General features: G+C 38.1%; 1 protein-coding gene across 2 annotated transcripts in view; it reads right to left on the bottom strand.

Moving 5' to 3' along the window:
- ENTPD7 (ectonucleoside triphosphate diphosphohydrolase 7) overlaps positions 1-18,753 on the bottom strand; it is a 42,682-nt gene that overhangs the window by 9,727 nt on the left and 14,202 nt on the right. For both annotated transcript variants that reach the window (XM_063102629.1, XM_063102630.1), the window contains 5 exons: positions 15,061-15,266; positions 14,655-14,805; positions 6,763-6,866; positions 4,038-4,094; positions 2,022-2,155 (listed from right to left, as the gene is read on the bottom strand). In XM_063102629.1, the coding sequence (XP_062958699.1) occupies positions 2,022-2,155; positions 4,038-4,094; positions 6,763-6,866; positions 14,655-14,805; positions 15,061-15,266 (652 nt within the window). The remainder of the gene's footprint in view (positions 1-2,021; positions 2,156-4,037; positions 4,095-6,762; positions 6,867-14,654; positions 14,806-15,060; positions 15,267-18,753) is intronic.

Here is an 18,753-nt window from a genome sequence, read left to right as displayed (position 1 = left end):
TGATGAAAATGTTCTGGAATTCAATAGTGGTGGTTGCATAACTTTGTGAATCATACAAAAATATATATATATTAGGCATTTAGGATTATTACATTTTTTTAAATGCTACTGTGTTATGTTTCATAGTTTCTTTCCTTTTTTATCAAGTACTAAGATTCACCTTTAGGAGCCATCACACTGCTATATGTAAATCTAATTTGTTGCTTGCAAATATATTTTCTGTACCAGTGTTGCTTTCTAAATCTGCACACACACATCAAATGTCATTTTTTAAGACCTGAAGCCCAGTGCTACTTGTCATCTATTCCTTTACTGTCAGAACCATGCCTTCGTTTTACCTATTGGTAAAATACAGACTTTGTAAAAAGTCTCACAACCTAGTTCCCCAAACCTCCAACCCTAGCATGGACTTCTTTGCTAATGGCCAAACTCACATTTCCAACAGTCCTGCTGGATATTTTGACACATATATTTCTCATATGTCTCAAGTTCAACATACCCAAAATTGAACTCACACTTCAGAGCTAGAAGACCAGAGAGATGCCCTTACCCAAACCACTCAGGACCATACTGTCTGCTTAGCATCAACCCTGCCCTTTTCCCTCTATCTTTCTCTCAGTGATTGGGTTCCTCACCCGTCCGGTTATCTAGGCTGGACCCTCAGCATCACTGGCCATCCCTCCCTGTCTCCCACACTGCTACAGTCAATCACCCAATTATATTGGGTTTTCATCCTAAAATATTCCTTGAAATCTGTGCCCTCCCTTCCATTTCCATTCTCATTGTCTGGTTCAGCTCCCTAGCACTGCTCACCCAAGGCTCCCTGCTTTCTCATACTGACAGCAAAATTATTTTCCTAAAAAATAGATCAGATCACAGTCACACAATTAACATACAAAATTCAGAGCTGGGAAGGACCTTCAGAGTTTATTTTACAGATGATGAAATTGAGGCCCATATGACTACCCTACTCAAAACCTTTGCTGGTTCCCCACTATCTACAGAAATAAAAGCCAAACCCCTAGGATGGCACCCAAGACTCCTCATGTTCTTACTCCATCTTATCTTCCCAGCCTTAACTATTTATTACAACACCTGAAAATCCTATACTGCAACAGGCTATTCACTATACCCTGTACATTCTGGGTTCTTTGCTGCTTTCTCTATGCCTTGTACATACTGCTCCCTCCATGTAGATGGCCTTCCCTCAGCCTCCACCATGCAAAAGCCTACTATCATCCAATGCCCAGATAAATACCTTACCTTTCATGAAGCCAGCATGGCTCCTATTCAAGCCTTTGTAAATGGGGTTGACCATGCCAGTCCCTACACTGCCACAGCTCTGTGTTTAAATTAGAGGGTCTCAACCAGGAGTGATTTCCAGCTTGCCCCCCAAGTGGACATTTGGCAATATCTGAAGACACTCTTTATTGTCATAGCTGGAGGGAGGAGGGTTGTTACCGGCACCTGGTAGAGATCCAGGATGCTGCTAAACATCATATGATGCACAGGACAGCCCCCCACAACAGAATTATTGAGTCCAAAATGTCAATAATGCTAAGGATGAGAAATCCCGATTTAGATCAAATTACAGCACTGTCATGGTCTGCCTGATATCACAGGCTATCTCCATTGACAGATTATAAGCTTTGGGGGGCAGTGTAAGTAACATGTCTTACTCCATGCACAGAATAGATGCTCAAAAAGTGTCTGTATTCTCTTTTCTCTATGATGAAATTTGCCCTCAAAATACATTCTTCACATTCTATTAGGATAAGGAATATTAGAAGCACAGGAATGGGATCATCAGTAAGGGGGAAGGGAATAACACTTATTGAACTTATTGAACACACTGCACATGAGGAAACTGAAGCTCAGAGATGTACTCAAGATAACACAAACTAGCAAGTATTTGAACAAATATTTAGACCCAGGCAGGTTGGTCTAAGTCCAAAGACAGTGTTCTTTCTTCTCAAATACTGGCATTCCTAGCAACTGAATTTCCTTGAAAGGTAAAATACCTGCTTTGGAGGAAGGACAGAGGTTGAGGTAGGAACTTCATAAGCAATTTGTAGAGAGGCTCCTCCCATATCCAGTATCCCTACTGTCCTTCTGCGTCCTGTCACCAATTCTTGGGAAGCCTCAGCATCTGATTCTGAAATAAATATGGGAAGGGAAGGGAATCGAGTAATTGAAAACCAAAATTAAGTTGAAAAAGAAAGAAAAACAAAAAATAGCAATCCCTTAAAATATTGAAAGCAAACTGAAATAAATTAACTATATCGACTGTATATTCCACAGAGAAGAATTACTTCAAGTGACTTATATATGGTATTTTGACTATATCTCTCTCTAGTGGGATATATCCTAAGGACAAAAGAAACAAGTATCTTAAACTGTATTGTAGTAGTCTTATTGTTAATAATATTATTGGTATTATTATTTTTAAACTATTAAACATATATGGAATAAAGCAAATAAATATTTATGTTAGTATCTTTAGGAACAAAGATTCAGCATAAGAAAAAAAGGATACAGGCATAAAATCAAATAAATTAAATAATAACCTTAAATATGAGTTGGAAATATCACTATGAACTCATGATTTATTTTTCCCTTTCTAAAAAACACACACTTCCTAGCTCTATTCACTGAAAGGCCAAGAAGCAATGATAACTCAGCAGCAATGAGCATCTCTGGCTCCTAAAAAGAACAATGATGTGATACGCTCTAATGCATAAAATATATTAACATTCATGAGTTCATAATGATACTAAAAAAAAAAAAAAAAAACTAAAAAATTCACTGGTTACCTTTGGAAGTTGCTAGGACACCAACTCATTATTCAAAAACTCGTTAAATAAAGGAAAATAAGCAAGGATTTATTCTGTCTTTCCCATAAGAACTGCATTTCAGGATAACCAAAGAGTTGATGAAGAAAAAGTTCATTATATAAAAATCCCAGCTGTTAAATGACAGAATTAGAAAAATCACCATTTTGCAACCTCTAATGAAAAAGCATATCTAAACAACAATCACAATTAGCTACTACAATCATTAGGTGAAAGGTGGATAAAGAATTTTTATAATAGATTAGATGAGGATGACAATACCTGAATCCTGAATACATGACCAGTATGAGCGTGACTACAAGTGGGACAACCAGACATTATAAAACTTCTGACATGATATAATAGGAAACACATAGCACCAACTATGATTTATCCTCCAAATGGAATTGAACCTGAGTCTAATCAAGGTTCTATATCTGACCTCCAGTTAAAGGACATATGAAGGGATGAAAACATCTTAAAGATGCAGTCGACCGAATCCAGAATGCGGCAAATTCATTCTATCAAGTAACCGAGTTTCTTTTTTTTTTAATGAATGGTTTGAAAAAAGGCAGGGGAGTGGGGTGGTAAGATTAATGATTATAGATTAAAAGAGACTAAAGAGACATATCAGTCAAATATAATGTGTTACCCTTGTTCAGATTCTGATTTGAACAAGCCAACTACTAATAAACATTCTTGAGATAATCAAGAAAATCTCTACCTGAATATGAGATGGGTATTGCATGATATCAGAAACTGTTAATCCTGTTAAGTTTGAAAATAGCACGGTGGATATGTTTATTTTTGTTTTGCTTTGAAACTCCTTTTGATACATACTGATGTAAACTAGGATAAAATATGTCCGGGGTTTGCTTTCAAAAATGCAATGGGAATAAAAACCTGTGTTATCTGGAGGGAGTATGGGACAAAAAATGGCAAAATGTTAATAAGTGGTTGGGTCTGGGTAATGGGTCCATGGAGGTTCATTTTATTATTTACTTTTGTAAATGTTTGAAACTTTTCATATTAAAAAGTTAAAAAGAAATTAAAGAAAGCAAATTAGGACCAGAAAATGAAGCATCTTAAGTTTTAAAAAACAAAAAAGAGAGAACAACTCAAAATTAAGCACTTACATCTACTGATACGTTGTGACTTAAACCTTCAGCCATTATGTACAGAATTGTACGAGACAATATTACTCACCATCCTCATGGTCGAATCTTCCCAAAACAAAGTTGATTCCAATCCACGCATAAACCCCTAAGTAAGAAATATAAAAGCTCTCGCTAAATTCTGTGCTGCTGCACCAAGTGTACACTTTTCCCTAGGGCTTCTCTTTTCCTCCTTTTCTTAGAAAAAAGTAATGATAATTTTTTATTTCACAATCTCAGTGTATGAATTTTAAATCTTTTGTTTGTGATTTTTCCTCCTTTTATAATTATTTGCATCTTCTAAATTTCCAACAATGAATAAGAATTAATTGTACCCAAATGTTTTTTTTTCAAATGTAAATATTGGAGTACTGGTTCTGGGCAAAGTAGAGTAAGCACATTCTACCCTCGAGTCCCTACTGAATGCAAATATAAAGCTACACAGACTGCATGGAAGCGGGTAAAAGGAGGAATTGGTAAAGAGACATGAAAATCAACTACACTGTACATTGATAAATTAAAATTAAAAAACTTTTTAAAAAAAGAATGCATGGAGCAGCATTTTGAGAACTCTGAAGGTAAATGACAGTGGACACATTGGAAAAGAGACCAGAATTTAAAGTCTTGCCAAGCCAGTAGAATGTTCCATTTCTTTCCCCTCAGATATTACCAGGCCTGGACTCAAAAGCAGCTTGAAACATAAAAGTATGTACCAGGTATAGACAGAACTTCAAGACCTTGCTTTCTGGTCCAAGGACCAGAAAAGGGGACTCCAAAGGTTCTAAAAGAATAGGGATAATCTCCTGCTTTTGTTTCTTTATTTTGTTCTCTCCTACCCAAGGCAATCCTGCAGCAACAGATGTGGAGGTTGGGCAGGTACCTAAAACTCTGAGTGATATGAATTCTTCTCTCGGATCAGAGGATGTGTTAGTCCATTTCTGTGGCTTATAACAGACTACCTGAAACTTGTATTGAAACAATATGTATTGCTTACAGTTTTAGAGGCTGGGAAGTCCAAAGTCCAGGGAACACATCTGGTGAGGGCCTTGTTCTTGGTGGTAACTCTGCAGTGATGCAGGGTATCACATGGCAAATGGCACGAGCGAGAGAGAGCTAAGCGTCTCAGTTGCTCTGCTTATAAAGCTATCATAATCATACCCATGACCACCATTAAGCCATCAATGGATTAATCTACTCACTAGGGCATGGTCCTCATAATCTAATCACCTCTTAAAGACCCTGCCTTTCAATTACCATAACAGGATTTCCCACTCTCTTAACACTGTCACAGTGGGGATTAAGTTTCTAATACCTGAAGCTTTGGGAGATACAATTCAATCTATAGCAGAGAAGCTATAGCCTCAAGTGTGGGGGGAAAATCCCTATTGCCTATTTTTCTTCCTCTGTCGACCCACCACTTGGCCCTGGATATAGATGGAATCGCAGGAAGTGCGTGACAGAGTGGATAAATTAAAGCCCTGGTTTTCTGACCAAGGAACCAAGAAGTGTCAGGAAAATTATGAACAGTAGGAAGTAAAGCTGCATATGAATGCCTGGGCTCACCTCCAAGCTACACATGCATGGATCTGAACCTAAACAATATACCAAAGGCTTTAAGAACTGAACTATGGGCTAGGCTACTGCCTGGATTCCAAATTGGCCACTGGATAACACACACATGGGACAAACCCAAATAGCAGTGCCATGGCTTTGAAAAATCAACTAAAAGAATCACAGAGGGTGTGTCAGAACTAGAGCCCTGAACCTAATCAAGTTGACTGCCTGCTAAACCAAAACAATTAATGTTCTCCTTATGTCTTAAACATGACCTGGAGTCCCATAATGTAATATTCAAAATGTCCAGGATAGAATATAAAATTACTTGGCACACAAAGAACCAGGAAAACCTCAACTCATACAGGAAAAGACAGTCAAAACATGCCAACCCTGAGATGATAAAAATATTGGAATTATCAGACAAAGATATTAAAGCAGTTATATAACCAAGAAATACAAGCAGTCTCACAATGAATGGAAAGGTAGATGGTCTCAGCAAAGAAATAGGAAAGAAAAGAAATGCAATATTAAAAATGAAATGGAAATTCTAAGACTGAAATATATAATACTGAAATTTAAAAAGGTAAATCTTTTCCCTTGTATCAACTACAACTAGAAGAAAAATAAGATATCCTTCTTTTTTTCAAGAAATGGAAATATAATTCAGTATTAAAAATAATACTGGCCACATTTGGGCTGCATGAGAACACATATTTAACTCCTCTCCATAAGTACAAACCCAACAGTGCAAGCTTCTAGGGAAGTATCGATATTACATAATAGCTGCAATAAAGAGAGGGCCCATAACAAAGTAAAAGTAACTCATACTTATCATTTCCTGAATTAAAGTTTCCCCTTACTTTAATCTAATAATTTACTTTACATTTGAATTTGGCAAACTCAATACAAGTCCTAGAACTATGTATGTTTTTAAAGTACAGTTAGCTAACTAAAGATCCATTTGAAATCATTAAATACTAATACATTCTTATAAACATAGGGCTTAGCCCTAAGTTAAAAATAGATATAAATTTATGACTTCTAGAAGCAGCATTCTAAAACAGATACCAATAATCAAATAATCAAATAATGCAAATAATTAAATAAACTGTATAGCAGGATCAAGAAAATTATTGGCAGAAAAATAAAAATCAGATATATAAAGTAATCCTAAACACCCATTAGAGAGGCTATGCACGGTTGGCTGAGAGACCCAGTACCTTCTTGCTTCCCAGAAATTACTTCCGCCTGAGACTGCGAAAAGAGGAAGTCAAATTCCAGTGGTAAATCTTTCACTAGATCTGCCAAGATAGCCAACTGCTTCCTGCAAGAAAAGAACAAAAATCCAAAAGTTAATTGTTAAATTCTCTTCTCACCAACTGCCTCAACTTGTCCTTCTGCTTAGCTTTGTTATGACCTCACTGTTCACTGACCTCATCCACTTGTGGAACACTGCTTCTTTTTAGTTCCTCCTCTGATTTTGAAGGTTTAAACTGCCTCCAAAATATAGTCTCCTAATAGAAGACAATATGGTAATAGTAATACTTTTCCCTTATATAATAATTCAAATAGTGTTAAAAAATGAGACTACAGTTCTGTGCCTCTCACAGGCTAAACAAGCATAAGCCACAGGAAATTGCAGCATAGTTTCATAATCTATAAAAGAGATGTCATTGCATTATTCCTAACTACTATGAAAGAAAGATGTTAAATTAAGGAACACAGTCTCATCCGTAGGTCTTGCACAATACAGAAACAACGCCTCACCTCACCACAAGAAGTACTGTTCATCCACAAATTTTTATATGATCCTTTCCATAAGCTAACAATTAACTTTTTAATCTCCTTTTCCATATTTCAAGGGTTGATTTTCTTCTTTGTAAAAACCTTATCATTTGAAAAACCCAGATCAGGATCGAAATCCAAAGGTCATAAGAACTCTATTAGTTTGTTTTCTGTTGCTCATAAAAGAATACCTGAAACTGGGTAATTTATAAAGAAAGGAAATATATTTCTCACAGTTTTGGAGGCTAAGAAGTCCGAGGTCCAGGGAACACATCTGGTGAGGGTCTTCTTGATGGGAACTCTACAGAGTGCTGTGGTGACCAGGGTATCATACGGCAAGAATGGCAAGAGCTCTTTAATGTGCTCACTTGCTCTCCTTATAAAGCCACAAGTGCCACCCCCATGACAACCCACTAAACCATTAACCCATTATTACAGGAATGGATTGATCTATTCATGAGGGCTTAGTTGTCATGATCCAATCATCTTTTAAAGGCCCCATCTTTCAACACTGCTATAGTCTGATTTCCCATATTAACACTGCTACAACAGGGATCAAGCATCAGTGAGCTTTAGGGGGACATTCAATCCACAGCATTCTGCCCTGGCCCCACAAAACTCATGTCCTTCTCACATACATTCATTTCATCCCCATAGCCCCAAAGTCTTAACTTGTCCCAGCGCCAACTCAAAAAGTCCAAAGTCTCATCTATGAAATTTTTAAAAAGTTATCTACTTCAAGATACAATAGTGGGACAGGCATAAGACAGAAATTCTCATTCTAAAATGGAGAAATGAATCAAAAGGGGTGGTAACAGGTCCTAAACATGTCCAAAACCCAGCAGGGCAGGCATTACATCTTAAAGTTGGAGAATAATCTCCCTTGACTCCATGTCTGGCACCTTCTGCACACTGGTACAGGGGTTGGCTCCCAAGTCCTCGGGCAGCCCTGCTCCTATAGCTTTCCTGGTCTAAGGCCACACTTTAGCCCTCCCAGGCTGGTGTTGCATGCTGGTAGCTCTAGAGTTCTGGGGTCTCAGTGGCAGTCCTGCTCCCATGGCTCTACTAGGCCTGCCCTGGTGGGGATCCTCTGCCACAACTCCAACCCCACATTTCTGGTTGGCACTGCTCTACTGGAGGCTCTCTGTAGTGATAAATCTCTGCCTAGGCCTCCAGGCGTTTTCATACATCCTTTGAAATCTGGGTGGAGGCTGCCATGCTTCCACACCTTTGGCATTCTGCAAGCTTGCAGACTTAACTCCACATGGACGCTGCCAAGGCTGTATCTTCTGATGTGGCAGGTCTAGCCACACCTGAGGCCAATTTAGCTATACCTGCGGCAGCTGAGGAGCACTGAGCCAGAGTGCAGGGAGCAGCTTCTCAGGGTAGCCCTGGGCAGCAAGACCAGTGGAGGGCAACCCAGGCCCATTCCCTGAAACCATTCTGTTTTCCTAGGCCTCAGGGATGGGAAGGGCAGCCTCAAAGATCTCTGAAATGCCTTCAAGGCCTTTTTCCCATTCTCTTGATGATCCCTTCTTTCTGTACTAATCTTCTTAGCAGACAGTCACTGGGCTAAACCCTTGGTTTCCTCTCCCAAACACACTTTTTGACTCTTTATGTGGCCAGGCTGAGAGTTTTCCAATTTTTTGCCCTCTGCTTCCCTTTTCATTATAAACTCCACTTTTACCTCATACCTTTGCTGCCATAATTCAGTGTAGGCTGTTAGAAGTAGGCACATAGCTGCCTGAATGCTTTGCTACTTAGAAATTTCTTCCATCATATAAATACTCTGGTTCATCACTTTTAAGTTCCATATTCCATAGACCCATCGGGCATGAACACAATGCAGCCAAGCTCTTTGCCACCAAGGGTGGCCTTTGCCCCAGTTTCCAACAAACCCCTTCTCATTTACATCTGAGACCTCCTCAGAATGGCCTTTCCTGTCCATATTTCTATCATCATTCTGGTCATCACCATTTAACCAATTTCTAAGAAGTCCAATGCTTTCCCTAGTCTCCTTTGTCTTCTAAGCCCTCACCAAAATCTAGGCTTTTTCTAGCCTGCTCCTCCAAATTCTTCCAGCCTCCACCCATTACCCAGTTTCAAAGCCCCTTCCACATTTTCAGGTATTTATTATAAGAAACACCCCACTTCTCAGTACGAATTTTATTAGTCCATTTTCTGTTGCTTTTAACTGAATACCTGAAACTGGTAATTTATAAAGAAATGAAATGTATTTCTTACAATTTAGTAGGCTGGGAAGTCCACAGTCCAGGAAGTACACCTGGTGAGGGCCTTCTTGATGGGGAGTCCCTACAGAGTCCTATGCAATGCACTAAACCATTAACCCATTACTCCACAGATAAATTAATCCATTCACAAGAGTATCATCCTCATGATCCAGTCATCTCCTAAAGGCTCCACCTTTCAACACTGCCACAGCCTGACTTCCTACCATGTTAACACTATTACAATGGGGAACATGCTTCAATGAGTTTTGGGGGGACATTCAATACACAGCAACAACATTTCCAATTTGGGGATAACATTTGAAACTTAGTATCTATAGGGTTGTTTTTCCCCTAAAGTTTTATGTTGTGAGTATTTTCAGACAAAGAAAAGCAAAGCGACAGAACTGGAATTAATAATGTGAATCTAGAGAAAATGTTAGGTAAAAATAAGACCAATTATCTTGAATTCTTAAAATTATTCATGACAAAAATATTCTACTGGCTCTGATAGTTGTCAGCATGACTTAATGAAGAACGTTACTAGTACTTAAAAGTGAAGAATTCATTTGAAGTAATAATCTTCCAATATAACGTCAAGTATAGTTTCTAAAATAGTTCATTCATATACATATGAAATTCTGGCAATACGAATTTCACATGGCGAACACGAGGGGCTATTATTTCCTCCTTATTGGATATGCTTCTAAACTGCCCAAAGACAAGGGCTTGCTGGTTTGGGCAATGATACAGAAGAACAGGCACCAACATACATTGCTGTTTGGAATATAAATTACCAGTACACCCTTTCTAAAGGGCAGCGCAGGACTATGTTTCAAAATATCAAATATGTTTAACATTTGATCCAGCTATTACACTTTTAGAAATTCATTCCAAGGAAATTATCAGACAAGAATACAAGAAAAATACTGCAGCATTATTTCTAACAATGAAAAATTGGAAATATCATAGGGATTGGCTAAATAATTTATGGTACATCCATAAAATGTAATACTACATAGATGTTAAAAGAAATGAGGTCAATTTATATCTACATACACTAACATGAAAAGATATCCAATATATTTTTCTGAGATTTAATAGGTTACAAAACAGTACATATAATATAATCCCATTAATGTTAAAAACAAAAAAGAAAAAAAACACACTATGTTCCGTACAAGAACGGGATAGAACTTTCATTTTCTAAAATCCAATATTGTTTCCTTACTTAACAAACTTTTAATGGCAAAATGTTGATAATTACTGAAGCTGGGTAGTGGGTAAATGGGGATTGATTGCACTGTCCTCTCTATTTCTATATACATTTGAAATTTCCTATAAAGAAAATTATTTTTTTATTAAATACCACCTTGCATTAACTTTGTAAATGTTTTTTGTTTTGTTTTGTTTTTTTAAATATGACCGGTAAGAGGATCTTAACCCTTGACTTGGTGTTGTCAGCCCCACGCTCTCCCAAGTGAGCTAACCGGCCATCCCTATATAGGGATCCGAACCCGTGAACTTGGTGTTATCAGCACCACACTCTCCAAGTGAGCCACGGGCTGGCCCTGAACTTTGTAAATTTTTTAAGGATATTTCCATTACAAAATAAAAGGGAGAAGAAAAAATTCTGTTAATCTAGGTCCTTGGCAAAGAAATAAAACCAAGAGCTAATAAATTCAGAATACGTCAAGGTGATTCACCCCATTTTGAATACTACTCACAAATGCTAATTTAGCAAAGCATTAATCATACAAAACAGGTTCTAGGCAGTGATGATTTCATAAACCCAGAATGGATGTATGCATTATTGAGGAAGGTGATCAGAAAACTAGTTAAAAGAGAAGAAAAGGCAAATTTCTTTTAAAATTCTTGAGATACAATAAATATTAATATTCAGAGCTTCCATGCTGACAGCTAATATCTTAGAAAAATATGGTGGAGCTACACAGTAGGTTTTGTTTGGAGGGAAGCTTCTTTGACAGAGAAAATGCTGAGCAGTGCCAGAGACACACAAAAGGTGGCCAAATTGTGAATCAGGTTCCTCTAACCACCTTGCTGGGTGCCTCTGACTTTTTTTTTTTTAAGGTTAAGAACTCTGAAGTATTGGCCTTATCAGCAGTTATATACTTTCCTAAAAGCTCTACTAGAATACTTGATCACTTTTAGTCAAAGAATACTACATGTTTTAAGAAGCAGCAGCTCATAGATGATGCTTAGAGAAGAACTAACATTTTGAAATTTTATATTATATTTTTTCATGCCGGTTTTATTGTTTGTTTGGTTGGTTTTTTTACCTCCACATCAGTTTTTTCTCTGGCTCTCCTCCCCATCCTTGGTTGTGAGACCTCAGGCCATTCACAGAGTTTGTGACATGGCAACCCTCTCCTGTGTCATCTATACTCTTCCCAGGTCTTCTAAAATTTCTGAACAACATGAATACCACCTTTGGCAAAAACAAAAATTCTAAATTGCATGCACAGTATGGTTACAATTTTGTGGAAATTACACATAGATGTACAGAGAGAAGGGAATGCGACAAAATGAAAGAGTTTTGATAGGGTAGTAGATTATAAGTTGTTTTATTTAGTTTGAAGATTTCCTTTAATGATGGATGTTTGCAGCTATAATATTTAAAGTTTGGTCTTAAAAATAAGTAAAATCAAGGGCTGGCCAGTTAGCTCAGTTGGTTAGAGGTTAGCCTTATTACTCCAAGATTATGGGTTCAGATCCCCATACCAGCCAGCCACAAAAAATAAAATAAAAATAAGTAAAATCAAAACAAGTTTTTAAAAAAGACAAAGATGTATGGGGAAATAAGGAGCTAGAAGGCCTCTTACATTTACAAGTGACTAAGTAAAATAATCTGCTTCTCTACAGTAAACCAGATAGTAATCCAGTAACTGTGTCTAACAGGAGGAGAGAAGTCTGCTGAAAGAGGCATTGGCATATGTTATATTGTCTGGCATGCTAGCATAAGCAGCATGGGGTCCTATGTGTATGGCTGAGGTTTTTGTTGTTATTGTTTTAAGGAAAGAAAGCCAAACTTTGTGGGAAAAGAAACTGCTATTTACCAAGGGAAAATATTTAAGCTAATAAGAAATACTTGATACCTATGAGACTATGAACATTACAGGAGGATGGATTCTAAAGTTAAAATTTGCAGTGATTTCATGGATAGGACATCAAAAGCACAGGCAACAAAAACAAATATAAACAATTGGGACTACATCAACCTAAAATCTTCTGGCAAGCTACAGAATGGGAGAAAATATTTACAAACCATGTATCTGATAAGGGGTTAATCTTCAAAACATATAAGAAACTCCTACAATTCAATAGCAAAAACACTAATAACCCAATTTAAAAATGGGCTAAGAAATTAAATAGACATTGAATAGACAATACCAAGTCAAGGGTTAAGATCCTCTTACCAGTCATCTTTTAAAAAAAGAGGACATTACAAATGACCAATAGGTAAAAATGCCCAACATTACTAGTCATCAGGAAAATGTAAATCAAAACCACAGTGAGATATCACCTCATACCTGTCAGAATGGCTACTATCAAAAAAACAAAAGACAATCAGTGTTGGTGAGACTGTGAAGAAACTGGAACCTTGCATACTATTGGTGGGAATGCAAAATGGTACAGCAGCTACAGAAAACAGTACGGAGGTTCCTCAAAAAATTAAAAACAGGCTACCTGGTTAGCTTGGATGGTAAGAGTGTGGTGTTATAACACCAGTCAAGGGTGAAGATCCCCACCCAAGCCAGCCACCAAAAAAAAAAAAAAAAAAGAAAAAAATTCAAAATAGAACTACCATATGACCCAGTAATCCACTTCTGGGTATTTATCCAAAAGAATTGAAATCAGGATCTCAAAGAAATACCAGCACTCCCATGTTCACTGCAGCAGTATTCACAATAGCCAAGATATAGAAACACTTAACTGTCCTTGATAGATGAATGGGGAAATAAAACATGGTATATATACACAATGGAATACTATTCAGCCTTAAAAGAGAAAGAAATTCTGTAAAATGCAACAACATGGATGAATCTTGAAAGATATCATGCTAAGGGAAATAAATGGGCATAATGTTTCTGTTAACAAGAATAAGCTCTAGAGATGAATAAGCTCTAGAGATGTGAACAAATACTGAACAATAATGTATTATACACTTAAAAATTTGTTAAGAGGGCCGACCCCGTGGCTCACTCGGGAGAGTGCGGCACTGGGAGTGCAGCAGCGCTGGTAGCGCCGAGGCCCCAGGTTCGGATCCTTTATAGGGATGGCCGGTGCGCTCACTGGCTGAGCGCGGTGCGGGCGACACCACGCCAAGGGTTACGATCCCCTTACCGGTCACAAAAAAAAAAAAAAAATGTTAAGAGCGTGGATCACATGTCAAATGTTCTTACCACAATAAAATAAAATTATTAAGAAAAAAAAAAGTTCAGGGAGGTCTCTCCCACTCTATGCTCACAAGTGTGAAGGGATCGAGGTGTCTTCCTTCTCCTCCTCTTCTAATGTAGGAAGAGGGATCAGGTGGCAAGATGCCAGGCTGGACAGCCAAAGTCAAGTGGAAAAGATTTAACTGGCTGAGGGTGAGAAAAATTGGTCTAAAGCAATGGAACGTGAGCTCTGAAGTAGCAGGAAGAGTGAGGAACTCACCAACTATCACCAGGGACACAAGCAAAGTTACAGAGAAGGCAATGTTCCTGCCAGAGTCCTCCTGCTAGTCCTGAGGTATTCAGTTCTTCAGGTGACCCTTCTGTAATTATGATCTCCCTCTAGGTGTCTCATGATCCAAATTTATCACCATCACCACTGTTCCCAATTCTCAACCTAAACTAAGAATCACTATGGCCACCTCAGATAGATATTGATCCCAAAGAAGCAAATGACCTGAAGGTGTCAACTACTGATTGTGCAATAACTGGGTACAGGGGTGGCTTTGTTCTATTTCTGAGCACTGTGAATTCTGTGTGGTATATCCACATCCCACCTCCAAACCAGAGAACTATAGAGGACGATGTACAAAATTGTCCTTTCAACTCTTAAAATGCCACCCGTACTCAGACCCTGCATCTCACCTCTCAGGGAGAAGCCTCATGCCTGCTGTACACAAGATGTAAAGGGGGGTCTCCTTGTGCTTCTTCACAGGCACATGAGCAGCAGCAAAGCTCAGCAGAGGACGAAGGTAATCACTGGCATGTTCTGGAGTGTCTGCCATTGCAGAGATTCCTTAAGTAAAATAAAATACGTTCTTTAAAAAGCAGATCACATGGATTAAGAAAACTGATACCCTATAATGTTCTGCTTAAGGTTCTAAACATTTATTTACTTGAGAAGAGGGGGGTGACAATAAATGAGATGTCCCTCCTATTACTCAGACTCTCAAGAGGAAAAGAGTAGATTGCTGTCTTCCCCTTCTCTTCTCTCCTCTCTCATGCCTGCAACAGATAAGAGATCGACAACAAAATATATCCTGATTAGTACCTGGCTTGATTTTTTTAACCACTGGCTGGCTGTTGCGATCTCTCATCTGTTTGATGTCCAGCAAGTCATGGGGGTTCCCATTATGTCTTGGCCAGAAATAAACAAAAATCCGGGATCCACTGCTGCCACAGTCCACAACAAGTCCATAGCTCAGATTTGGGTCTTTGGTGTCAGTAGCTTCAAGCTCCCCTACTCGAGCCAAATACCTAAGCCAGGCAAAAAGAAAAATCAGTGCCATGCAGCCTAGGCCCTGAAAGGCACCACCACTTACTTCATTTGTTTATGAGTCTTCATTAAGTGCTACATGTGTCAAGCACACATGGGACTACATGTCCTAACAAAGGAATGAAACAATATTGACCACATTTCCTGGTGTGTGAGACAACAGTTAGGTTGTGTGCCTAGTTATCACTGAAATTAGATAACTAAGGACCCCCCCATGTTTGGGGGCAGTTGAAACTGGTTGGGGCAGCAAATCTTGTACCAAATATTAAAGAGCTTGTAGGCCTGAATAACTAATTGGTTTTTTGTTGTTCCACTAAGTTTGGGGGTGGTTCGTTATGCACACTAAGTAGCTGAGGCAATCCTAATCATTTCTTCTCTATCCTTTCTGTATAGATACACACAGAATACTGCAGAATGATTTATCACTTAATATATGTTTCCGGGTGGTTATATTTTTGATTGGGCTTTTCATTTTTTACACTTAATCTTAGCCAAAAAACCAAGAAGTGATAGCCTTATTGTTTTAGTTTTTGCTTTGTACTTAAATTGGTAGAAATGCATTTACAAAAAATGTATTTCATAAAAACATTCATTACTTTTTCTACAATCTTTTAAAATATTTTGTAAACACAAAAAGAATATTCATAAAATATGCATAGAGTATAAAGAATAATAATAAAACTAATGCTGGTGTAGCCACTACCCAGTTTAAAAAATAAAATATTGTATTTTTTTGTTTGTTTTTTTAAAGAACACTTCTTGGCTTTAGGACAGTAGTGTTTTGTGTCAGGATTTTTTTAAATACTCATTCCAAGATATCCGGCTAACAGCAGTAAGATGAAACCAGTAAAGGAGTCACCACCAAACACACCAAGGTTTGAGTCTCAGCTTTATCACTTTCTATGCTGTGTGACCTGCAGCAAGTTACTTAACTTCTCAGACTGTTTCCTCATCTGTAAAATAAGGAGAGTTAAGAGCATCTGCCCTAAGAGAGATAATGTATGTCAAGCAGGTGGCAGAGCTGTGCTGCTCCTGTTGGATGTTGAGAACAGAATAAGGGCTGAAAAGTCCAGAAAGAAAAGAAGGCTCAGAGTTGGTAAAATGCTTCTTAGTGCTGAAGCTTTAATTAATATTAAGTTCTCTCAGAAGCTGAGGGTCTGAATTCTCTTCAAAGGTTCACTTGAAGAAGAGCTCAGTGAGAATGGGTTTTAGTTTTTAGAAAGGAGAACTCTATTGGTGTCCAGAGGACACAGTGCATGGTAAACAGATTAAATTTTTGTCTTCTAAATTCTTTTAAATTTAAATAAATGTTACTATAGATTGGACTAATAATTGTTTACGTAAATCCCCTGAGAGTGAAGCTGTGAATTTTTTCAAGTATTATAGTTAAATCCCCTTCCTTCTATCTGCCCCACTTATCCAACACTGTTTTTAGAGCTCTTAGACCCCCAAGGCCCTTACATAGCACCCCTCAGAACCAGGTTTTGTGAAGCATGAAGCTAATACCAGAGTACTTCAAAAAACTCATGAAAAAGTAGAATTAAAAGATAGTATGAATCTTTCCACAAACTTTTTTTTTTTTAAAGATGACCGGTAAGGGGATCTTAACCCTTGACTTGGTGTTGTCAGCACCACACTCTCCCAAGTGAGCTAACCGGCCATTCCTATATAGGGATCCGAACCCACAGCCTTGGTGTTATCAGCACCACACTCTCCCGAGTGAGCCACAGGCTGGCCCTCCATGAACTTTTTTAAGTACTCTCATACAATTTGGGGGCCTTTTTTTAAGGAAAAAAAAAAGGAAAAAGACGAAGAAGATGACGATGACAACGACGAAGACACCGAAGAAGAAGAAAGAAGAAAGAAGAAGGAGGAAGAGGAGGAGGAGGAGGAGGAGGAGGAAGAAGAAGAAGAAGAAGAAGAAGAAGAAGAAGAAGAAGAAGAAGAAGAAGAAGAAGAAGAAGAAGAAATACATGCACATTAAAAAAAAGAAAAGAAAAAAATGAAAAAAAAGTAAATAAATTTTTTAAAAACTTTTTAAAAGATTCGACATTACAAAAACGAAAGGGGCCCATAAAAGTGAGGGGCTTTGGGCTGAGCCTGTGGCACACTCGGGAGAGTGCAGCGCTGGGAACGCGGCGAGGCTCCCGCCGCGGGTTCGGATCCTATATAGGACTGGCCGGTGCACTCACTGGCTGAGTGCCGGTCACGAAAAAGACCAAAAAAAAAAAAAAAAAAAAAAAGTGAGGGGCTTTGAGGTGCATCTGACCAAAACAATATGCCATGTGTCACACCCCTCAGAACAATCTAGCCAGTATTTATTTGTGATTTCACATTACTATACAGACCACAGAGTTCCTTACTTTGGACAGAAAGACAAACTTGATGAAAAGAAGAGCACAAAGAAACAGTTCTCAAATCAAAGAGTAGGGCTGGTGGGTTAACTGTCTTGGGAGTGCATAGTACTAGTAACACCAAGGTCATGGGTTCGGATCTCCATACTGGCCAGCCACCAAAATAAACAAACAAACAAACAAATAAATAAATAATTGAGCTGAGTACCTTTCCTATTCTAGAACGCAAAATGCATTTCTTTAAAAAAGAGAAGAACAGGCCGGCCAGTGACTCACTTGGGAGAGTGTGGTGCTGATAACACCAAGTCAAGTCAAGGGTTAAGATCCCCTTACCAGTCATCTGTTAAAAAAAAAAAAAGAGAAGAATATGCACTTGAGCTTCAAGAATGCTGTAAATTATTGCATAGCAGGGTAAGGTACAACTTTCTTTTCTGGATGTGAAACGGTAGTGAGTTGAGGGAAATGAAGCAGGTGGCAAAAATCTGTTACAGAACAGAAAGTTTACAGTCCTCAAGATGCAGTTTCACCATGTACCTTCCCTTTCTAACCAAATTTCTGGGCTGATCTGGGCTCAGACTCCACCAATCAATTCAACAGTTCACTTCTATCACAGGAAAGCTGGGTAGAAGTCTGGGCTCAAGTTACAGAATTCTCGCAAATACTGACCTCGTGAGAGGCCACAGATTAAAAAAGAAATAGGCACGATTAAAAAAAAAAAAGAAAAAAAAGACATAGGCAAGATAATCTACCCCCAATCCAAAGTGACTTCTCATTTCCCATCATAGCAATCTTTCTACTCCACATGTTTCACAGAATTTTCTCTGAAAACTACCCTCTCTACTTGTCTCTGACAGGATTCTGGATCCCACCCCCTTCTGCCTAATGAATAACTTTTCTCTAGTGCATTGCTTCTCAAACTTTTGGGTCTCGGGATCCCTTTATAATCCCTCAAAGAGCTTCTGTGTACATGGTATATATCTACCTATATTTACTATATTAGAAAATAAAATAGAAAAGCAATTTAATATTTATTAACTCATTTAGATAAAACACATTCATTACATATTAACATAATATATTTTTATAAAAATAACTTTTCTAAAACAAAAAAATA

The sequence above is a fragment of the Cynocephalus volans genome, chromosome 7 (assembly GCF_027409185.1).
Source record: "Cynocephalus volans isolate mCynVol1 chromosome 7, mCynVol1.pri, whole genome shotgun sequence".
In the NCBI taxonomy this organism is placed as follows: domain Eukaryota; kingdom Metazoa; phylum Chordata; class Mammalia; order Dermoptera; family Cynocephalidae; genus Cynocephalus; species Cynocephalus volans.
This window is presented reverse-complemented; position numbering and strand designations above follow the sequence as displayed.